This window comes from Thamnophis elegans, chromosome 13, assembly GCF_009769535.1.
Source record: "Thamnophis elegans isolate rThaEle1 chromosome 13, rThaEle1.pri, whole genome shotgun sequence".
NCBI lineage: Eukaryota > Metazoa > Chordata > Lepidosauria > Squamata > Colubridae > Thamnophis > Thamnophis elegans.
Genome location: NC_045553.1, coordinates 9,033,507 through 9,057,850, shown reverse-complemented (window position 1 = coordinate 9,057,850; position 24,344 = coordinate 9,033,507). Strand labels below are relative to the sequence as shown.

Sequence of the window (24,344 nt, the reverse complement as noted above, 5' to 3'; positions counted from 1 at the left end):
GTTCTTTCTAACCAAGATTTTTTTTTCTTTTATCGTCAGATTCAAGTTGAAACCCATCGAGCACCGTTTCGACTTTAAGTCTCAAAAAAATGTAACAGCCCCCGATTAAAAGAAACACCAGATTGTTTCACTTAATCCGAAGCCTCTTGTGTTTTGAATAAATTTACAGTCATTTCCACTCACCATTTAACAAAGGGAAAGCATTTATAAAACACTTAAAAGGGAAATACCTTTATAAAAAGGCCTCGAGAATTTGAGCAGCTTTTTAAGTGTCTGAAATAAAACTCGGATAAAGATGAAATAGAACACACAGGTCGTCCTCGACTTACAACAATTCACTTAGTGGCCGTTGAAAGTTACAACTGAAAAAAGGGACTTACGACCGTTTTCCACACTAATAACCGTTGCAGCATCTCCAAGATCGTTTGGTCAAAATTCAAGATGCTTGGCAGCTGACTCATACTTATGATGGTGTGATTCCCTTTTTGCGACCTTCCGACAAGCAAACTTCACAACCGTGTCCCCAACTTAACTGCAGCGGTTCACTTAACGACTGCGGTAAGAAAGGTTCGTAAAATGGGGCAGAGCTCATTTCACAAATGTCTCGTTTAGCAACAGGAATTTTTGATTTCGTTGTGGTCATTTAAGTCGAGAGCTGCCTGTATTCTTACGTCTCCATCAGCAGATGAATGACAGCTGCCCATGTCAAAATACCAGTGATAAAACAACAGTAAACGTGCACATCTAAAAATCTGATTAAATAAACCCTCTGGGATAATTTTTTTTGTTAAAAAAAAGAACGGAGAAATAATAAAAGAGTTAAATTTTTTAAAATGACACATGACAATTACACACACACACGAAAAAAAAAACCATGCATGGCAATTTATCTGCAATTTAGGTTAACTCAGCTTAGCTTAAGGATACTGTATGACCATATAATGAGTTTGACACAGGTTTGACATATTAAATAATTGAGGACAAGGAAGAGGAGCAGTAGATTCTTATCGCTTATCTACTTCGCTTTCTTAAATCTCGTAGCTGACATTCTTGGCTAGTTTTCTTTGGTATACAAAAGCACAAACACAAAACGCAGAACCAGGCATCCCAATTCTGAACTTAATACTGAATTTCTTTGCGCAAATAAGCCATAGCTTATTCAGTGGGATCCTTTCCAAAAGACCCCTCCAATGCAGCCCCCTTCCAGCCCAAGGCGAATTTAAGCGGCTTCCAACGACACCACTTCGATTAAAACATACTTTTTGGCTCTCGTCCGAGACAACGAAATAAAGAGTAGGAAGGGACCTTGGAGGTCTTCTAGTCCAACCCCCTGCGGAGGCAGGAAACCAAGCAGAAGATGCAAAGACACATTGGAACTTCTCAAGAAACAAGGCCTTCAACCACCAGCCCATCTAAACCTTTTTTTTTTTTACGAAATGTTTCAGCTGTATTATCACTTCAGTCTGATCGAGCGACACCTTCTCTGCTCAAACCCCATCCTTTCTCCATGGAAAAGCAAGCCGGCAAGAAGTCCGCCTTTTCTTCTCCTGATGAGGGCTTCAAGAGAAAGTTGGAGTTTCCGTCCCATCCTTTTTCTCCAGCTGTAGAGTTTGACGTTATACCACCCTATGCATGGCCCTGGGCTAAAGAACAGCTGGATGGATTTTCTTTTTCAATGTCAAATCTATTCCAGGCGCCATATTTCATTGTCCGACATAAAAGAGCTGATCTTAAGAACTTGTTGACATCTGGACAATGGGATTTGGCAGCTGCTGCTTTTAAGGTGGATGGTCTTTCAGTTGTTTGCTCCAGAGCTGAAGAAGCTGAAGAAGGCACCCGGTGCGCCCTCATCCCCAAGGCTGGTTTTGGGGTCTCTGAGACAGTCGGCCACGATGTCTTTGGGCTCGCGTAGAAAGAGGACCAGGACGGTGATGTTGTCGGTAGAACCGCTCTCTTTCGCTGCGGCCACCAGCTTCTCCGCAGTCCGAAGGCCGTCTCCGTGGTTTTGCGTTAAGTGTTCCAAGACGTGGTCCACCACCTCGACTGGCTGGATGGCATCGAAGAAGCCGTCGCAGGCGAGGAGGACGTAATCTTCTGTCCCCTTCAGCTCAAACGACGCGCCATCCGCACAGCCAGAAATGTAAGGTTTTTGCAGGAGATCCCCTGTAAAAAAAAAAAAAGGAGGAGGGGTACCAACGTTTAGTACTGTAAGGTGCCCCAGGCCGCTCCTGAGTGAAGGAGTGGAACATCTGCCAGTTTGAACTGAGGTAACGGGACGTGAGGCAACTGGAAGTTGGAACAGAGTTCTTTTCAGGTGGGGAGGGGAAGTAGAACTCCTTAGCATCAGAGTGTGTTAATTACTGTATAAGAAATACTAATGATCTGATGGTCATTTTGAAAAATCTTTTCTTAGCGAACATCTAGAAGCCAAGAGGAATATATGTGCCAAATTTCAAGTTTGTGGGCTTTACGGTTCTGGAGATTTCATGATGAGTTAGTGGTATTTGGCTTTTATATATATAGATTGAGGACCACCTGCATTTGCATTACCTAATAATGTGAGCATTAGCCTTGAGTACTAACGTGTGCTTCTGGGCGCTTATTGAAAATATTAAAAATATTGCTGCAGATGCTTTGGGAGGGAACAGCACGAAACTCCATTCCTCAATGTGCACTTTGAGGTTTGAGTTACTATGGCAATGCACTGTACGGAGCAATTTTTAATGTGAGCGCCTCAATGGCGGCCAATAGGCCAAGGTTTTCTGAGATACCAATGTTTCCGTGAATAATAAAAAGCAGGTACTGGGATAGGATGGGATGGGATAGAATGGGATGGAGAATAGAATAGAAAATATGGGAGGGGAGGGAAAAGGAGAATGACAGAAATAATAATAGGATAGGATAGGATAATAGAATAGAATAGAAAATATGGAATGGAATAGAAAATAGAATAGAGAAAATGAAATGGAATAGAGAATAGGATAGGATAGAATAGAATAGGATAGGATAGGATAATAGAATAGAAAATAGGGAATGGAATGGAATAGAAAATAGAATAAAATAGAAAATAGAATAGAGAAAACAGAATGAACAATAGGATAGGATAATAGAATAGAATAAAAACATGGAATGGAATAGAGAATAGAATAGAGAATAGAACAGAATAGAGAAAATGGAATGGAATGGAAAATAGAATAGAATAGAGAAAATGGAATGGAATACAGAATAGGATAGGATAGGATAATAGAATAGAAAATATGGAATGGAATGGAATAGAAAATAGAATAAAATAGAAAATAGAATAGAGAAAATGGAATGGAATGGAGAATAGGACAGGATAGGATAATAGAATAGAATAAAAATATGGAATGGAATAGAGAATAGAGAAAATGGAATGGAATAGAGAAAATGGAATGGAATAGAATAGAGAAAATGGAATGGAATAGAATAGAATAAAGAAAATAGAATAGAATAGAAAATATGGCAGGGGGGAGGAGAATGACAGAAATAATAATACGATAAGATAGGATGGGACAGCTTAGCTTTATTTGGCCCAACGTGATTGGACACACAAATAATTTAGCCTTTAGAAATTGGAATACGTCTGGCTGTTTCGTTTCTTAATAATCTCATCCTTTACCAATGTCTTGCCCAAAAACCCTTCACTTTGCTGTCATGGTTTTTCTCATAGAAACAATTTTTGGAGGGGTAGTTTCTATTTGTGGAGTCTAACAATCTGAATCAATCCTGCTCGATCGAAAACAAAAAGTTACCATCGATCTCCCAGTGCCCTGATCAGCTGGCTATTATCATTTGGGCTAATTTTCAGCAACAATAGGTAGTTTCATTGACTGACATGTTTGGGCTCAATTGTGGTCCTAAGTTGAGGACCACCTGTACATATTGTCCAACTAGCTTTAGAAAACACGCTTACCAATTGCTCTGGAAACAGCCAAGGTGCCGTTTACACGCCAACAGTCCATGTATGTTATGCAGCCTCCCAAATCTTCTATGCGTTGTCGTTCGTCCTGTAAAGGCAAGGAAACACACTCACACCTTGTTGAGCCTTGGTTGTGCAACAACGCAACCGAGAGAAGAGGGATTTGGAAAATGCGATGGAAGAAATATCACGTCCCTTTTCATTTTCATTCAGGCTCTTGAAAACTTCTCAAATGGTTCAGGAAAAAAACAAGATCTCCTCTGAAAGCCTTTTTCAAAATATGTGCTTTACTTTTTCTTACGGAAAGTACTCCCGAGCTCACACAGAGATTGCGGTTCATTTTAACTCTAATTAGCTGATAATCCCGAGTATTTGTTTATAGGGGGAAAATGTCCGGACCAAACGTAATTTCTAATTTTGGATTTTCCTCCTTACCAGAGGGAGCCCCCTTGTGGAGTACTGTTAAGCCGTTACCATGGCAATTCTACTGTGCTGCACAGTAGAAGCCATTTTATGGCAGTATAGTAGAAGTCATTTTAAAGCACAACAGGCTGTAACTTAACAGAACCCAGGGGTTTTAGGGGTATCTTACCCCCAAATATTTTTCTCTAGAGGGTAAGCTGTCTGTACCAGGTTCGGTTAAAATTGCTTGAGGCATTCCAGAATTATGCTGGAACATACTGTACATACATACACACAACTGTTTTTATATAGAGCAGATAGATTTCTTGACTAAGCCTCGGCTTCTGTCCATACACAAAGGACAAACCCCAAGATCTAAATTCTGTCTTCGGGAATAACCCAGATATTTTAAATACAACAATGAAGTTTTCACAGAGAGTTTTTGAAGATTAGTTTAACTTTTGGAGTGATCAATTAGCAGGTCTTTTTACAGTGAAAAGAGATTGGATTAATTGAATTGATGGAATTAATGTTTGGGATATTTGTGAAGAGATTGTGATTGAAAATAGTATTTTAGTTAAGTTCAGATGGGAAAATGTACAACAATTTGTAGATCCATCTAGCCAGAAAGGGAATTCTACCAGTCGACATTGTACATTTAACATAAATTGTGTATCGATCACATACTTTTTTTTTACCCAGAGTTATCAATTTTTCCCTGTCTTGTTTCTAGTTATTGGTATTCTTTGTTCTTTTTTAAGTTGTATTTTTATCTTTTTTGAAGTCAATAAATGTTATAACAAAAAGGAAGGACCCAAATATTTTATTGTCTGTACAATCACTTTCGCAGAAAGATTTCTTGAGGCGCATCACTTTAACATTGCAACCTTAATGTTCAATTGATTCAACAAGTTGTGTGGAGTGCTGCCACAAAGAAGAGGGGGTCAAATTATTCTTCAAAGCACCAAACGGGGAGACAAGAAACATGGGGATGGAAACTAATCGAGGAGAGAAGCAACCTAGAATAAAATTTCCTGACAGGGAGAACAATCAACCAGTGGAACAGCTTGCCTCCAGAAGTTGTGGGAAGGTTTTCAAAAAGAGATTTGTCAAGCATGATATGTGGGGGGTCTTCTGATGGAGCAGGGGGTTGGACTAGAAGACCTCCAAGATCCCTTCCAACTGTGTTATTCTGTTATTCTTCAATTAAAAAATAAATAAATCAAGGAAACGGAAAGAAATCACTTTTTTGGACAACGGGGGGAATCTTCCAAGTAGGTCAAATATTGTTTTTATACCAAGGTGAGCCCAAATAAACATAGCGTACAAATTGTGAAGAACTACACAGGCCAAGATACCTCTCGTTCTGGTTTGTGAGGTTCCATCAGAGTTACAACTTTTCCCTGCTGGACCAGCATCACTTGCGAGTCGCCAAGCCACGCTATGTGTAGTTTGTCGTCAACCAGGAAACAAGACACCCCTGTGGTGCCGCTCCGAAGCTTCTGCAGAGATGTTTTGAAAAAGCAGGAAAAGTTTATTTGCCCCCCACTCCAAGGCTGAAATATAACACATGAGGGAAAAGTCACATCTGTTGGTTAACCACATGGCCGAGACAGATCTTCTAGGAATATTCTGCTAAAGGATACAGGTGATCCTCGATTTATAACAAACTAGTTGATAACCTGGTATTTATTTATAGGGGGTAAATGTCCGGACCAAATGTAATTTCAAATGATGGATTTTCACCCTTACCAAAGGGACCCCCCTTGTGGAGTACTACAAAGCTGTTACCATGGCCAACTGCACTGCGCTGTACTATAGAATCCATTTTGCGGCAGTACGGTAGAAGCCATTTTAAGGCACAACAGGCTGTATCTTAACAGAATACACACACCCCAAGGAGGAGCAGAGGGAGTGTCCTCAGATTTACCTCAGTCTCCAGGCAATTGGGCCCTGACAATGCCCTATCAGTGACTCCTCCCACGCCCCACCTCGGAGACCATACACACAGACACAGCCATTTTTATATATTTAGATTGTTTAGTGACTGTTCGCTGTTTATGATGACACTGAAAAAAGTGACTCATGACTTCTTACACACTTGTGACTGTTGCTGCTGCCCCACGGTCATGCGATCAAAATCCGGGCACTTGGCAACTCTTACAGGTAGTCCTCGACTTACAACAGTCCGTTTAGTGACCGTTCAAAGTTACGACAGCATTGAAAAAAGGGACTTAAGGCCATTTTTCACACTTAAGAGGACTGTTGCAGGATCGCCGTGGCCTTGGGGATCCAAGTAATAAATCCACAGCAAGCAAGACTCCGAGGCATGTAGCTAGATTCCTCGAAGATTACTTTTATTTGGAATTATCCTATTGGCACATACCTGGTGAAAACCAAGTCCAACCTAATTCAAAGTAAAGTAAAGTTTTGAGAAAAGTGTATTTTTGAGGTTTAATGGCTAATAATACTTTTTTTAAAATAGTAACCTAAAATCAGTGGTGGGATTTAGCTGGTCTGCACTTATTCGGGAGAACTGGTTGTTAACTTTCTAAGCAGTTCGGAGAACCGGTTGTTGGAAGAAATCTCCTTTTGTTTCTTTCCACTTTACAGGGCTAATCCTGTAAGGAAGGCAGGAAGGAAACATTCTGGTTTTATTTCTAGCCTAATCTTTATTGCCCTGCTTACAGAAACTGCCTCTCCCGTTAACCCTTATTACATTGTAACTGCTAAGGCGAAGCGCCCATTGACGTGAGTGACGTTGAGTTGGCCACGGACACCCAGTCATATGACCACTGAGCCACGCCCACCCAGCCCTTCATTAGGGCATAGAACCAGTTGTTAAATTATTTGAATCCCACTGCTGCCTAAAATTATATATCAATGGAAAGATAATTTAATCAGGAATGCAACAAGGTTTGTTCAATGACCTGTATTCTATGAAAAGTTATAGCCAAATATAGCCAGCAATAAAACCCGAGTTAACAGAAACCATCATTCCATCTTAGTTTCACATTATAACAGTTGCAGAACTAAAAGACTTGGTCCACTCGATGGGAAGACGCTATAAGGACCTAATTCATGCTAAAGGTTACCCAACTAAGTATTAACTGATGGTGATAATTTTTGTATCTCATTTTTTCTATGGTGATAATTTTTGTATACTGTATATACTCGAGTATAAGCCTAGTTTTTCAGCCCACTTTTTGGGCTGAAAAAAGCCGCCTCGGCTTATACTCGAGTCAGTGAAAAATTTGCCCGAAATGGAGGAGAAAAAGTGGCGGGGCCATGCCGCTGGGTGACACTCGTGAATGGCCCAGTGCCCCTGTGAGTTTCCCCTCCCTCTGTGTCAGTTTGCCACGCAGCGCGCACCGCACCATCCCCCCTCCTCACGTTCTAATGTAATGCAGGGCTGTCTTACGATTCCCCTTCCTCCCCCTCCTGCCGCTCTGCAACGATGTCCCACCTCCTCCTTGTTATGGCAAGCAGCCACATAGCGATGTCCCACCTCCTCTGGTACAGTGATCCAATGATAGGAATCACTGTGCCGTGTGTCATAGGAGGCGGGACATCGCTCCCGCGGCTGCACGGGACATCATCATCACAGCGGGACATCAGCATCATGAGGTGAGTGAAGTATTTCATTGAATACACCGCTAGTTTACTGTTTTTCTTTGAAATAAATATTCAAAAACATTATTGGTATCTATTTTTATTTTTGAAATTTACCGGTAGCTGCTGCATTTCCCACCCTAGGCTTATACTCGAGTCAATAACTTTTCCAGTTTTTTGTAGTAAAATTAGGTGCCTCAGCTTATATTCGGGTCGGCCTATACTCGAGTATATACGGTATCTCATTTTTTTCTGCATGTTTCACGTTTCTTCTTTATCACTGCTATTCTAATGGCAAATCCTTCATAAAAGTTATTGCATTACATTCTTGATTAAATTATCTTTCCATGGATCTATAATTTTATGGTACCCCCTCCAAACAAAAGGGGTGTTATTAGCCATCACGCCTCAAAAATACTGTACACTTTTCCCAAAAAGGTTTCCACAATTTTGGCCACTACTGTCTATATTCTCTTAAAAGGTGGAACTGACACTGAATTGACACCACAGGTTGTGCACCATCCAGGTAAGTCTTCTCATCAGTGATTATTAAATAGTAACTGCCACTCAGAAATGCATGCAGGTACCTCTTTCCTCCCTCTCTTTCTTCAATTTTTGTAACAAAGACATACATAATTTTACTAAAAACACATTTTATTCCTGGAGGTTTCACTTCAGCCTCTGCACAAGGCCCATTTCATGTATGACAATTCCTCTTCTAAGTTTCCAGTTTTAAAAACTGCAAACCACGTGGGAACTGGAACAAAACCCAAGTGGAATTATTATTTTTTTTAAAAAGAAAGAAAACAAAGAGATCTTTGTTACCCGTGTGAGTTCTGTTTCCAGCTGAATAACCACAGCTCGCTGATCGCTAATACCGAAACTGCGACACAAAAACTGTGCAGTGTTCTCTGCACACACAAAACCACAAGGGCCATTATGTTGGTATAGAAAATGCTTTACAAAGCACACTGCAAATCCATTAATAAATGAAAACTTTTACAGGAAGCCCTCTGATCTTTTTCTTTCCAACGGCAGACACAACACTGAGGCTAACAACGGTTAACTGTAGTGTAATCCCCTACAGTTAGTCCTCAGCTTACGAAAACTGAGGCCAGGATTTCTGTGGTTAAGCAAGAGAGTTTGTTTATTATTTCCTATTTTTTCTCACAACTCCCAGTCTCCTGGTGCTTGGCCCAAAGTCACACAGCTGGCTTTCATGTTTGAGGCGTGACTAGAACTCCCAGTCTCCTGGTGCTCGGTCCAAAGTCACACAGCTGGCTTTCATGCCTAAGGTGGCACTAGAACTCCCAGTGTCCTGGTGATTGGCCCAAAGTCACCCAGTTGGCTTTCATGTCTGAGGCGTGACTAGAACTCCCAGTCTCCTGGTGCTCGGTCCAAAGTCCCCCAGCTGGCTTATAGCAGTTATAAAGATGCCTAAGGTGGCACTAGAACTCCCAGTCTCCTGGTGCTCAGTCCAAAGTCCCCCAGCTGGCTTATAGCAGTTATAAAGATGCCTAAGGTGGCACTAGAATTCTCAGTCTCCTGGTGCTTGGCCCAAAGTCACACAGCTGGCTTTCATGTCTGAGATGTGACTAGAACTCCCAATCTCCTGGTGCTCAGTCCAAAGTCCCCCAGCTGGCTTATAGCAGTTATAAAGATGCCTAAGGTGGCACTAGAACTCTCAGTCTCCTGGTGCTTGGCCCAAAGTCACACAACTGGCTTTCATGTCTGAGGCGTGACTAGAACTCCCAGTCTCCTGGTGATTGGCCCAAAGTCCCTCAGCTGGCTTTCATGCCTAAGGTGGCACTAAAACTCCCAGTCTCCTGGTGATTGGCCCAAAGCCACCCAGCTGGCTTTCATGTCTGAGGCATGACTAAAACTCCCAGTCTCCTGGTGCTCGGCCCAAAGTCCCCAGCTGGCTTTCATGCCTAAGGTGGCAATTGTCAACAGAACACCTTTCCCCAAATTCACCCCTCTAATTTTTACATGTCCTCTGTGGTCACTGATCAATCGCCATTTGGTCCCTTCAAGCCTTCTACCCCACTCACCTCTCTCCTGGCTCTCGAGAGAAACATCTCGTCCGTCTTCTGGAAGGAATCTCTCAGTGCTTCCGCTGGGCTTTCCAGAAGTTTCTCGTGATGCGCCAAGTTGGCATGCAAATGGGCAGCAGCATAATTAGCGGCCTCGATCCCTCCGTGACCATCGTAGACAGCAAAGTAGGCCCGATCAACGCCATCCTTTCGGGAGCAAGGATGAGCAAAGATGGAAGAAAAAAAATAAAACGGGTGGGTTGACCCAAGCTTAAAAGAAGTCTCTTTTGGAGAGAAATGAAGTCTTTCTCTGTCTCTTGTCTGTCTGTCTGTCTGTCTGTCTCTCTCTCTGTCTCTCTGTCTCTCTCTCTCTCTCACTCACACACACACAAACACACACACACACATTTTCCAACAACAAAGCCCAGTTCATTCAGATGAACTGCAGGGTCCTTGGTGCTCTCTGTGCTTGGTTGTTTTCTTGAAGATATTTCATTACCCAACTAGGTAACATCATCAGTGCTAGAAGAGAGTGGGGCTTGTGGAGAAGAGGAGGAGGATTATGACTGTGTGGTCCCTGCTCCTCTATGAGCTTGTTTTCTTGCAGATGTTTCATTACCCAACTAGGTAACATCATCAGTGCTAGAAGGGAGTGAAGTTTGTGGAAAGGAGAAGAGGAAGGAAGGAAGGAAGGAAGGAAGGAAGGAAGGAAGGAAGGAAGGAAGGAAGGGGATGAAAATGACAGGAAGAAAAAAATAAAGGAAGGAAGAAAGGAAGGAAGGAGATGAGAATGATAGGAAGAAAAAAAGGGAGGAAGGAGATGAGAATGAGTGGAAGGAAGGTAGGAAGGAGGGAAATGAGAATGAGAGGAAGAAAAAAAGAAAGGAAGGAAGGAGAATGAGAGGAAGAAAGAAATAAAGGAAGGAACGAAGAAAGGAAGGAGATGAGAATGAGTGGAAGGAAGGAAGGAAAGAAGGAAGGAAGGAAGGACAGATGGACAGTGGGATCCTTGGTGCTCTGAGCTTTCCTTGTAGAGATTTCATTACCAAACTACCATCAGTGTACTGATGATGTTACCTAGTTGGATAATGAAACGTCTGCAAGAAAACAACCAAGCTGAGAAAGTATCGAGAACCTGAAAGATCAGAGGCTGCAGATCCAAAATACGTTAGCGTGATCACAGAGGGCCATTTTTCTACCGGTGTGTCCTCTCCAACTTCTTCTAGAAACTCACCTCCAGGCCAAACAGTTGGTTAAATTCCGGCAGGGAGACATGTCTATCCTCCATCTTCCGTCGAGTATTACGGGTTGTGTGGATCGAAATCTGAAGGTTGCGCTTCGACGGCTTCAGGGCGGGAAGCTCTTTCTGCCATTTGCCACAAGTCTCCAGGAGTTTGTTAAAGAAATGGCGCTGCAAAGGAGCGGCTTCCAACACTGTGGGTGAATTAAAAAAAAAAAAAAAGAATTCACTGAAATAAGTATTTTGAAGGGACATGGTGGTCAATCAGAAAGGCCGGCAGTTCGGTGGTTCAAATCCCTAGTGCCGCATAACGGAGTGAGCTCCCGTGACTTGTCCCAGCTTCTGCCAACATAGCAGTTCGAAAGCACATAAAAAAGGTTCACCGACAAAACCGCGAAGCCCTTATCCGCGCTGACATAAGCGCGGAGGGCAAATCCACGCCGTCCGAAGCGCTAAGGAAAAAGGCGAACCTAGCGCGACGACATAACCGCGGAGGGCAAATCTGCGCCTTCCGAAGCACTCAGCACCCTAACCCTAACCTAACCCTAAACCTAACCCAAACCTAACCCTAACCTAACCCTAAACCAAACCCCTAAACCTAATCCTAACCCTTACCTTAATTTAAATCGGCTTTCTGCCGCCGCGCTGTTTTAAAGCACCCTTCTGTCGTCGCGCTGTTGTTGCCGCCGTGATGTCGCGGCTTTAGCGACGCGGTTTTGTCGCAGCTATTTTGACGAGCGCGGTTTTGTCGGGCCATGCATAAAAAATGCAAGTAGAAAAATAGGAACCACCTTTGGTGGGAAGGGAACAGTGTTCCATGCGCCTTCGGCATTGAGCCATGCCAGCCACATGACCACGGAGACGTCTTCGGACAGCCCTGGCTCTTCAGCTTTGAAACGGAGATGAGCACCGCCCCCTAGAGTCAGGAACGACTAGCACGTATGTGTAAGGGGAACCTTTACCTTAGTATTTTGAAACTTTCACCAAAAGACCTGGTTATCTTCAACCTGGACTTTACAAGTCCTCGACTTATGACCACAATTGCACCAAAAATGTCAGTTCCTAAGCAACACATGCCTTAAGTGAATTCCCCCCCCCCACTTTTATGACTTTTCTTCCACCATTGTTAAGTGAACCGCTTGCAGTTGTTAAATGAGGAACAAGGTGCTTGAGTGAATCTGGGTCTCCAGAAGGTCGCAAAAAGAGGAACACTGGACTCCGGGACACTGCAACCATCGTAAATGTGAGTCAGTTGTCAAGAATGTAAATCACGTGCTGCAACTGGTGTTAAGTGTGAAAATGGCACGTTTTTCTGTGCCATTGTAAAAAGAAAGGAAAAATTCCGGGATTCAAAACTTTGCACATGTTCAGAAACACGTTTATGCCTTCCAAAGTTGAGGAGAAGAAAAAACTAAGAGGCTGTACACTATCTGGAAGGGGAAAGTTTACACCAATTATCCACTTCCGAATGGTCCGACAGAGCACCTGCATTGAGCAGGGGGCTGGACTAGAAGACCTCCGAGGTCCCTTCCAGCTCTATTCTATTCTTATTCTAACTGGAGGCCAAATACTTACAGGCTCCGCTCTCACCAGCTTCATCCTGGTCGATGTTCTGCTTTTTAAAATCGCCGAGGTCACTTTGCAGAATCCCGCTGACTGTGGCGTGAATTAAGGAGGCTGCAAGAAGAGGAGGTGCACCCCTAATTTTAAAAGAAGAAAAAGATGGGGTGAGTGAAAGAGACATGTAGAGAAAACAAGCAAAACAAGAATTTTCAATAAAGGAGAACACTTGTGTCTCTAGGTTGAAATGAGGGCTGCTTGGTGCTCTCTGAGGTTAGTCGCTCGCTTGCAGAAGTTTTATTACCCAACTAGGTAACATCATCAGGGCTAGAGGGTTTGCAGGATGGAAGAGGAGGACTGTGGGGTCCTTGCTGCTCCCTGAGCTTGGTGGCTTTCTTGCAGACGTTTCATTATCCAACTAGGTAACATCATCAGTGTTAGAAGGGAGTGGGGCAGAGAGGGGGAGGGGGAGGAGGAGGAGGAGGAGGGTAGGGTCCTTACCCAACTAGGTAACATTATCAGTGTTAGAAGGGGTAGGAGAGGAGGATGAGGAAGACTGTGAGGTCTTTGGTGCCCTCTGAGCTTGGTAGTTTCTTTGCAGATGTCTTATGACCCAACTAGGTAACATCTTCAGTGTTAGACATGAGAGGAAGAGAAAGAAGAGGAGGTGGAGGACTAGGGGGTCTTTGATGCTAGTTTCTTTGCAGATTTTTCATGACCCAACTAGGTAACATCTTCAGTGTTAGAATGGATTGGGGTTTGAGGAGAGGAGGGGTAGGGGTAGGAGGAATCTGTTTGGCTGCTTGCTTGCAGACCCAACTAAGGAACATCATCAAGGGAGGGGGAGGAGATGCTCCCTCAGCTTGGTTGTTTTCTTGCAGACATTTCATTGCCAAACTAGGTAACGTCATCAGTGCTGGTAAGGAGCGAGGTTTATACAAACTGAGGGCAAAGCTGAAGGTGTTGTGGCTGCTATTTATGGGAGGCCTTTTCGTTCCTACAAACTCCACATCAACTCAATTACAAGCTGCAACAATTTCTTCTAGAAAAGCTTCAAACAACCCAGTCAGTTTCTAACTTTCTTTCCAATCCCAGCTCCGAACGGTTTCCCCTCTTTCCTCTGCAGGGCGAGGGGGGTTATTTTCAGCGCCAAGCTAATCCCTGGAATTTCCTGTTATTCTTCTCCCTTTCTCAAAAATGAATAAATAAATATTTTTTTAAAAAATCTGCCCCGTGACTGGAAACCATCGCTTCCTTTTTTCCTTTCAAAATTTCCTACCGGATATAGCCTGTGCAAGGATATACTCTGCTTCTTTTGTCCTGGGGATGTTGGGGCCGGCCCAGCGGAGCTGGCAGCAGATTCGGACAGTGAGGAGGTTGGGGAGGAAGATGGGCTAGTCCTGGAGTCTGGGGAAGGTTCGGACGAGGGCTCTGTGTTGGAGGCAGAGAGTGGGACAGAGCCGTATGCCAGTTATCAATTGCTTCCAGAGTCAGACATCAGTGGGGCAGAAGAACAGCTGGAGCCTGTTCCCAGTGTGCACATGCGCAGAGTTGCCAGACAAAGGGAAGAGCTAAAGAACAGGGGTCGACTTGGGAGTAAGGCCACAGGTGGACGATGAATGGCCCCGCCCAGAGGAAATAAAAGAGGAGCGAAAGGGGAGTGGAGTTTGCAGGAGACCATTAGTTCAATTCATTGGTTCGTGACCCTCCGAGGCTCCTTGGGAAGTTTTGCAGATCTCGGTCTGGCAGCTCTCCAAGCCAGATAAAGTCTGTGACTGTAAATCCTCCCTCGAAAGACGTTGCTGGATGTGAATGAGCAGAATTCACAGTCAATTAATAAAAGGGATTTTTGTCGGGACCAGGAGTTTGCTTCATGCTCTTGGGAAGCCTAGATCGTAGTAGCTTCCTTGCAAATCATGAGAATCTGCCTCGTGATAAGATAAAACAAATCCACGATAAGCACATTTTGCAGCCCCGTCAGGTGTGATATTCAGTGGTGTAAATTGCACTAAAAGGGATTTGATTTGTTCACAGTTGAAACCAAGAAAGAATTCAGTCTTGTCTGTTTTAATTTTTATGCTGCAACTCTGGGTAGCGTGTAGATTGTCCAACGAATGGAAAAATAATTAAAATATATTAAAAACCCTATACAGGTAGTCCTTGAGTTACAACCACAACGAGCCTAAAAGAGCAGGACAGTTTTTAAGCGAGTTTTGCCCCGTTTTACGACCTTGCTTGCCACAGTTGTTAAACAAATCATTGCAATTTGTTCAATTGGTCGTTAAGTGAATCATTGACTTTGCTTGGTCAGAAGGTCTCAAAAGGGGATCACATGACCCCAGGACACTGCAACGGTCGTAAATACAGGCGGTCCTCAACGTATGACCACAACGGACCCCAAAATCTCTGTTGCAAAGGGAGATATTTGTTAAGTGAATTTTGCACCATTTCATGACCTTTCTTTGCCACCGTTGTTAAGTGAATCACTGCAGTTAGTAACACGGTTGCTAAGAGGATCTGGCTCCCCCCCCCCAGTTTCCCCATCGTCCGAATTTTGATCACGTAAGCACGGGGTGGGTGGGAGGAATGCTGCAACCTTCATAAATGTGGGGGGGGGGGAAGGTAATAAATCACTTTTGTCACTGACGTTGTAAATTTGAACGGCCACTAAACAAGTAGATTGCCGTAAGTAGAGGACTACATTTTTTTTATTTTTTTAAAAATGAAATTTAATTCCACCCGACTGGAGAAATATAACATCGCCCCTGGCTACGTTTTTGCAAGATAGGGTGATTTCCCCATTCGAAGAAGGCAAGAAAATTCTGCACACGTTTTGACTTGCTCAAAACCTTTCACGTTTCAGGGCTAATAAACCTTGCCAAAATTGCAGTGTCAGAAATATGCCGTATCATCCATCATTTAGGACAGGCTCCACTGAATTCGACTGAGGAATGCACAGAATTACAGGTAATTCTCAACTTACAGCGATTCATTTCATAACCATTGCAATTCTTTTCTTTTGCCAATTTTTATTTTTTTAATTTTTCATTCTCTTACATACCATTTGTAAGTATACATTCACATAAATAATTGCCTTTCGGAAGTTGTGGGAGCGCCATCCCTGGAAGCTTTCAAGAAGAGACTGGACTGGCATTGGTCAGAAATGGGGTAGGGTCTCCTGCTTGGGCTGGGAGGGTTGGACTAGATGACCTCCAGGGTACCTTCCGTTCTGTTCTGGTTGAGATCTCTGACTAGAAGAATGGCCAGTCACTCTAGAAAGAGTGCCGAGAAGAACAACAAAGGTGATTATGGGAGTAGGGGCTAAAACAGAACTAATTCAGGAACCAGGCATGGCTAGTTTAGGGAAGAGAAGGACCAGGGGAGACAGGATAGCAGCCTTCCAATATCTGAGGGGCTGCCCCAGAGAGGAGGGGGGTCAAGCTATTTTCCAAGGCACCCAAAGGCCAAACAAGGAAGAATGGATGGAAACTGACCAAAGAGAGATTCAACCTAGAAATAAGTGGGAATTTTCTGGCAGTGAGAACAATCAACCCATGGAACAGAAGTTGCCTTCAGAAGTTGTGGGAGCTTCATCCCTGGAAGCTTTCAAGAAGAGACTGGACTGCCATCTGTCAGAAATAGTATATAGGGTCTCTCGCTTGGGGGGGGGTTGGACTAGATGACCTATAAGGTCCCTTCCAGTTCTGTTGTTGTTATTATTACGATACTCAATTGTATCTGTCCGCCCTGTGCCAACTCAATGAAGCGGTGGACGTGATGAACCGGGGCCTTGAGGCCGTTAAGAACTGGATGAGTGTTAACAAACTGGTACTCAACCCAGACAAGACCGAGTGGCTGTTGTGTTTTCCTCCCAACAATTTGGCCAGTGTTCCACCGCTCAGGCTGGGGGGTCAAATTTTACACCCCTCAAATAGGGTTCGTAACTTAGGAGTCCTCCTGGACCCACAGCTGACTTTCGACCATCATTTGTCAGCTGTGACCAGGGGGGCATTTGCCCAGGTTCGCCTGGTCCGCCAGTTACGACCCTACCTGAACCGGGAGGCCCTCGCAACAGTCACTCGAGCCCTTGTGATCTCTAGGCTGGAATACTGCAATGTGCTCTACATGGGGCTGCCCTTGAAGTGCATCCGGCGACTGCAGTTAGTTCAGAATGCAGCTGCGCGAGTGATAGTGGGCGCACCGTGGTTCGCCCACATAACACTCATCCTCCGCGAACTGCACTGGCTACCTGTTGATCTCCGGGTGCGCTTCAGGTACTAATGACCACCTATAAAGCTCTCCATGGTAGTGGATCTGAGTACTTGAGAGACCGCCTCCTGCCGATTACCTCCCTCAGACCAATTAGATCGCACAGATTGGGCCTCCTCCGAATTCCATCCGCCAGTCAATGCCGACTGGCGACTACGCGGAGGAGAGCCTTTTCTGTAGCAGCTCCGACCCTGTGGAACGACCTCCCCGTCGAGATTCGCACCCTCACCACCGTACAGACCTTCCGCACAGCCCTCAAGATCTGGCTATCCCGTCAGGCCTGGGGATAAGTTCCTAATTCGCCCCACCCGAGTGTTGAATGTAAGTTGTGTTTTTATTGTCTTATTTTATTCACCTATTGTTTTTGTTTTTGTATTTGCACCCCCCCCCCTTTTTGATTGTAAGCCGCCCTGAGTCCCCTCAGGGAAAAGGGCGGCCTATAAATTCCAATAAAATACTATAAAAAAAATATTATCTATTCTATTAATTAAACATGAAATTCAGTCAACTGAACATTTTAAAATGTATCAAAATATTTTATTATTATTATTATTATTATTATTACTATTACTATTATTATTAATGATGTTGATATATACTTTCTAGGTCTATTATTATAATATGTGGTTAATCTTTGGTGAGATTATTATTATGATTATTACTATTATTATACTTCATTTATTAAACATGAAACTCAGTCAACTGAACATTCGAAAATGTATCATAAATATCATTGACTGATGCTAATGGTTGATACAGGTTGCTGCCAGCGTCCTAGGTATCAACCAAGCACCTTCTTAAAATATACGATGTTCCGAGTAGCGCTGTTTTTTGCAGTTCCACTGGGGTTATTGCAGGAAGCTGAAATTTGCTGATGTATCTTATAAAATTCTTGGACATGGTATTATTGGACATCATCATCATCATTATCAGTAGTAGTAGTAATAGTAGTACTGTAAGCTCAGAGTCAGTATCCAACATGCAACATTAAGTAACCCAGAGGAATTTTCACTAAATGTCTACAAGTGTATTAAACCAGCAATGACCCTGGATTTATCAACCTCCCAAATTAGACTTTGGAGAACTTCTGCGATAAAACTAAAAAGCTATTTCACAGACCTCAAGGCTCCGGCTTAGCAATATTTATCTAACCATTGTCCTGTTTATTTCCACACTTCCTTTCATGAAAGGGCAGGTTAGTTCAAAAACTTGAAGGCCTTTGAAATCAGGTGCTGGAGAAGACTCATGCGAGTCCCTTGGACTGCAAGGCGATCCAACCGGTCAATCCTAGAGGAGCTCAACCCTGACTGCTCTTTAGAAGGCCGGATCCTGAAGAGGAAACTCAAAATACTTTGGCCACCTGATGAGAAAGAAGGACTCACTGGAGAAGAACTTAATGCTGGGAACGATGTTGCTCCATCAATCATTATATCTACCTACCTACCTATCTCTAACTCTACATACCTACCTATCATCCATTCATACATCTATCTTTTAGCACTTTTTAAATGTTTTCCTTTTTACATATTAGTTTATCTTTGAATTTGTAAACTCTAATAAAATTTATTACTTAACAAAAAAAGGAAGGAGAAAGTACTTCCCTCTCCAACAAGATCCTGGCTGAGTAAGATAAGAGTCAGAAGGTCAATGATGATTGGGGAAAAAAATCTGTTTATTTTGTGAATGCCCTGAACATCCACCCATCCACCCACCTGTCCATCCATCCATCCATCCATCCATCCAATTACCTACCTATCCCTATCTATCTACTTACCTATGTATCTACCCATTTATCAATATCTATCATCTACCTATCTACCAACCTATTCTTGTTTATCTCCCTTGGACCAGAGGGGATCCAAATGGTCAGTCCTAGAGGAGATCCACCCTGACTGCTCTTTAGAAGGCCAGACCCTGAAGAGGAAACTCAAATACTTTGGCCACCTAATGAGAAGGAAGGACTCCCTGGAGAAGAGCATCATGCTGGGAACGATGGAGGGCAAAAGAAGAAGGGAACGGCAGAGAAGGAGGTGGCTGGATGGAGTCACCAAAGCAGCCGGCATGAGCTTAAATGGACTCCAGAAGATGGTAGAGGATAGGAAGGCCCAGAGGAATGTTGTCCATGGGATCACAATGGGTTGGACACAACTTCACAACTCACAACAACAGTTCTCAAAAGAAGATTGCATAAAGCAAAATTACAAAATCTTGGCTGTGAATCCAGACAGTTTTGTCTTCAAAGGGTTAAGTAGTCTTGTAAACGAAGGCCCAAAACATAACAACCATCCATAACAAACTTCCATAATTTTGATCAAGGGAAAACAGACCACAGAGAGGCAGGGAGAGGAAAGATGAGAGGTAGATCACAACAACCCCAACAGGTCATAAAATGAGATGTGACTCACTTAACAACTAACTAACTCTATGTAAAAATGAACGGCCTGGCTGGAATGAATCTGGGTTAGGTAACTTTTTCCCTCCTTATTGCATGAAGCACCTTAGGGGACCTCAAAGATTCTGGAAAAGTTTGAACTGAGGAAGCAGGTGAGGTATTCAACGCAAAGCTAGCACTGATGACGTTACCTAATTGGGTAATGAAATGTCTGCAAAAAAAAAAAAAAAAAAAAAAAAGCTAAGAGAGCACCCAGGACCCCATAATTCTCCTCCTCTTCCTCCTCCTCCTCTCCACAAACCCCACTCCTTTCTAGCATTGATGAGGTCACCTAGTTGGATAATGCAATGTCTACAAGGAAACAACTAAGCTCAGAGAGGACTCAGGACCCCATAATCCTCCTCCTCTCTCCACTCTGGACACCCCACTCCCTTTTCACACTGATGATGGGTCATGACCCTAGTTGGGTCATGAAAGGTCTGGAAGCAAACAACAAAGCTCAAAGAGCACCAAGGACCACACAATCCTCTTCCTTCTCCTCTCCCTTCCTGTCAACACACCCCACTTCCTTCCTCCACTGATGATGTTACCTACTAGGGTCATAAGACATCTGCAAGGAAGAAACCAAGCTTAGAGAACACCAAGGACCCTGCAGTCCTCTTCCCTACACTTCCCACCTTCTCCTCCTTTCAGCACACCCCACTTCCTTTAGCCCTGATGATGTTCCCTAGTTGGGTCACGAAACATCTGCCAGAAAACCACCAAGCTCAGAGAACACCAAAGACCCCCACAATTCAACCCTGAGCTACCAAGACCCTCTTCTACCACCCTATCCCACACCTTACGTAACCAACACAAGGGCCGATTCCCCGGCCAGTTGGGAACCCACCCAGGCCGAACTCCAAAGCCAATCCATCCGCTCCTCACACCAAGCCTCGCTCACCCCATCCCACCCTTGCAAAAGCGGCTGTCCCCTTACTTGAAGCAACCTGCAGGAAAATATCCTGTGACCCTTTTTGCAAAAAAGAAGGGCCCACGGACCCTTCCACGCATGTCTGTGCAAAAAAACAAAAAAACCGAAATTGCACCCACCCTCTGTGCCTTGCAACACCCGCGTGGTGCCATGCATTTCCCCCCCTTCCACGCACTTCCTTGCAAAGCAATCCGGGCCAGCCAGGGTCCCTTTTCCCCACACGAAGCATCCTTCACCACCACCCACTTACACAAAGCCACCCGCAAGACAATGATCGCGGCCCACGCGTGGGGCTCTGCTGGCCGAACCACGCACCCTGCCACCCCGCCTCCCACGCGTGCCCGTGCAACTCCCCCCCCCCCGAAAAAAAATTGCACCCGCCCTCGTGGCCTTGCAATATCCGCGTGGAGGAGGGAAAGCGCACCCAATGCAAAAACCCCTCCGCGTTCGTGGCCTTCCACCCGCTTCCTTGCAAAGCGGCCCAGTCAAGGGAGGGGGGCGCTTTCCCCACGCGTGTCCCCACGCCAAGCCTCCCTCACTAACCCCCTCTCCCTCTTAGCCAAAGCCACCCGTAAGAAAACGATCCTGGGCCCGTTTTGCATAAAGAAGGGCCCACGCGTGTCCATGCAAAACAAAACCGAACCCTCAAATTGCACCCGCCCTCGTGGAGGAGGGAAACGCGCGTCATGCGTGGCCTTCCACGCGCTTCCTTGCAAAGGAATCCGGGGCCGGCCAGCCCTTGTCCGTTGTCCCCCACCCCCCACGCGTGTCCGGCTCACCTCCTGCCCAGGAACCCGCGAGCCGCTTCGGCCCATTCGGCCGCCGCTTCTTCCGGGCGGAGCAAAGCGGTGGAAGCGCTAAAGGGCGGCGGCTCAGCGGGGCCCACGGGGCCCGGGAAATCGCGCAGGAAGGCGGCCAGCCAAGGGAGCTCCGGCCGAGCCATGGCCGAAAGAGAGGGAGAGTGAGGCCGGCTTGGAGGCGGCGCCCGGCGGGGGCAAACGGGCCGCCCACCCGGGGCTTCCTTCCTGCACCCCCCCCGCCCTCCCTCCAATGGGGAAAGGGGGAGGAGGGGGGGAAAAGGGGAAGGGGAGGACAGGCCCCCCCCGCCTTGCAGCTCCGATGGGCGAGGAAAAGCCAGCCTTTTTTTATAACCCCCCCACCCCTCCAATTCAAAACTTTTCCTGTTTGGACGGGCTGTGGGGTGGACGGTGGGGAAACTAGCCGGCTTCCTGGGCGGGTCGTTCAAAGGGAGGAAAAGCAGCGCAAAAGTTTTTTTTTCCTTGGGGTGGGGGTGGACAGCGAGCGGGCTTTCCCGGGGAGCGGGCGTCCTTTAAGGCAACACACACACACACAAACACACACACACACACACACACCGAAAAAACCACGGTTTTCTACTCATAGCATGTCAGCCTGTTTTGGGGGGCAGAGGGGAGACCGCTGTATTTCTTGGGGGTGTCCTTTAAGGATAGATAGATAGATAGATAGATAGATAGATAGATAGATAGATAGATAGATAGATAGATAGATAGATAGATAGATGGATGAATGATTATAACTAGATATGATATATAGATGATATATGATATATAAATGATAGGTAGATGATATAGATCGATATAGATGATTGATAGATATGATAGATGATAAATTGATATAGATGATATAATAGATATTAGAACATAGATGATTCATAGATGATAGATATAATATATAGATGATTGATAGATGATTGATGATGATAAATTGATATAAAGATAGATATAATAGATGATATAGAAGATAGATGATTGATAGATGATAGATATGATAAATATATAGATGATAAAGATAGATATAATAGATGATATAGTAGATATAGAAGATAGATGATTGATAGATATGATAAATATATAGATGATTGATTGATAGATGATAAATTGATATAGTTAGATGATAGATATAATATATAATAGATTATATAGATTATAGCTATGATAGATGGTATAGACCTTTCTCTCTCTCTCTCTCCCTCTCTCTCCCTCTCTGTCTCACACACACATACACAAAACTGGGGGTGTCCTTTAATACAAAAAATAAATAAAAATAAATGGCACATCTTTCTACTGCTACCTCCCTTGCAAAAGTTTTCTTCCCCCCCTTCTTTTCGAGGGGACACCTACAGGTTTCCGGGGGGGGGGGAGTTTGTCCTCATAGCTCTGCTCTTTAAAAAAAGAAGATATTTCAAAGATATACACTACTATATGTGTTTAGGATCATGCTGCCCTTGGTGACCTCCAAGCTTCGTCGTTTCCTTACAGACGTTTCATTACCCAACTATGTAACGTTATCAGTGTTTTCTGGGCGTTTAGGATCCGATGGTGGGGAGGAAAAATCCATCCGGTTCAGTTCCCAAGCTGGGAGAAAGACGCTGAAAACAACATGGAGGCCACTGACCAACTGATTGGCTGAGTACATGGAGGTTTGTAAGTTTCAGAGACACTGCTGGTGAGCGTTGTGCAATGTCTGAAATGCTTCTTAGGAGATTGTGCAATGAAGTGAGCTGTTTCTTCTGCTAAATGGTAGTGGGCTGATCCTATTATGGCTCATGTCTTTTGTCCTGCACTGGATCTTGGGTGAGGGGCTGCTGCACTCATCCTACCCTTCTGCTTTTCGTTAGCTGTCAAACTCGGGTACAAGGAGTTGCGAAACATCCTGTTTTGATTCGATTTCTGCCTGCAGTGTTTGATTTGCTTATGAATAGAGCCATCTAGATAGCCGTCTTTCGATAACCTCTTTTATCTTCTTAAGGGCTATTAAGAAAGACCGGGGATGCACTGTTTTCTGCCTCTAAAAACACGTTTCTCCATTTCTCTTTTAAGGAAATATAATATTCGGCCTTTTTTTTAAAAAAAAAAAACCCTATTTCCCCGAAAATAAGACCTCCCCAGATAATAAGCCCAATCGGGTGTTTGAGTGCATGCGCTAAAATAATCCCTCCCCTGAAAATAAACCCTGCCCTAAAATATTTAAACACATGCGCAGCCGTTCCCCACCATTTTCAGAGGGGAGGGGGGGACATGTCCCACGCACCCCATGGGCACCTGCCATCCACGCAGAACGGCCTCACAGAGGCCGTTCCCGCAAACCGTAACTACTGCACCGCTTCTCTTAGTGGCGGCCGCAAAAAGAGGCCCAGCGACGCCAGGGCTGGCAAGCGTGTGCCAGAAACAGAGACAGAACTTCCGGCTCTCTCTGGATCAGCTGATCCACGGACCAAGATTAAGCAGCCTCCTGCACCTCAAAAATAATAAGATAATAATAATAAGATAATAATAATAATAAGGCCAAGTACTTATTTCGGGGGCCCCAAAAGAAAATAAGACCTTGTCAAATATTGCTCAAATATTTTGAGAAGTAACATGTTTTCCAGTGGTGGGTTTCAAATTTTTTTAGAACCTCTTCTGTAGGTATGGCCTGCTTTGTGGGAGTGGCTTGCCAGCCATGTGACTGGGTGGGAGTGGCTTGCCAGCCATGTGACTGGGTGGGAGTGGCTTTGCAGTCATGTGACTGGGTCGGCATGGCCAACTTGTAAAATGTGGTGAAACTCACTTAACAACGCTCTTGCTTAGCAACCAAAATGTTGGCTCAGAAACTCTGGCATTTGAAGCACGCAAGTCTTAAAGCTGTCAAGTTACAAGACCCCTGCACCCTTAGAAAAAAACACCAGGGGTGTTCAAACTTGACAGCTTTAAGACTTGTGGACTTCAAGAATTCCTTCTCTCGCTGTTCATCTTGATGATGTGCGGACGGGCGGAGGGGGGGGGGAAGCTGGAACCGGATCTAAACGGTACTCTAGATTTGTGGAACCTGTTCTATAGAAGAGGTTAGAACTGGCAGGAACCCACCCCTGGCATTTTCCCTGAAAATAAGACCCTGTCTCA

The 24,344-nt window shown here is 44.5% G+C and overlaps 1 protein-coding gene across 1 annotated transcript; it reads right to left on the bottom strand.

Annotated features, from left to right (window-relative positions):
- PPM1F (protein phosphatase, Mg2+/Mn2+ dependent 1F) lies at positions 1–21,618 on the bottom strand. Its single transcript, XM_032229887.1, has 7 exons — positions 21,201–21,618; positions 12,803–12,927; positions 11,222–11,421; positions 10,006–10,194; positions 5,701–5,844; positions 3,935–4,028; positions 1–2,163 (listed from the first exon to the last, which is right to left on the bottom strand). The coding sequence occupies exons 1-7, from the start codon at positions 21,362–21,364 to the stop codon at positions 1,796–1,798; spliced, it is 1,284 nt and encodes a 427-aa protein (XP_032085778.1). The 5' UTR covers positions 21,365–21,618; the 3' UTR covers positions 1–1,795.
- Positions 21,619–24,344: the final 2,726 nt, after the last annotated feature.

Coding starts and splice junctions, on each gene's coding strand:
- PPM1F (XM_032229887.1), bottom strand. CDS start 21,364: ATGGCTCGGCCGGAGCTCCCTTGGCTGGCCGCCTTCCTGCGCGATTTC. Junction 10,195..11,221: donor ACCAACTGTTTGGCCTGGAG/GTGAGTTTCTAG, acceptor TGCTCCCGAAAG/GATGGCGTTGATCGGGCCTA. Junction 2,164..3,934: donor GGCTGTTTCCAGAGCAATTG/GTAAGCGTGTTT, acceptor TTTTTTTTACAG/GGGATCTCCTGCAAAAACCT.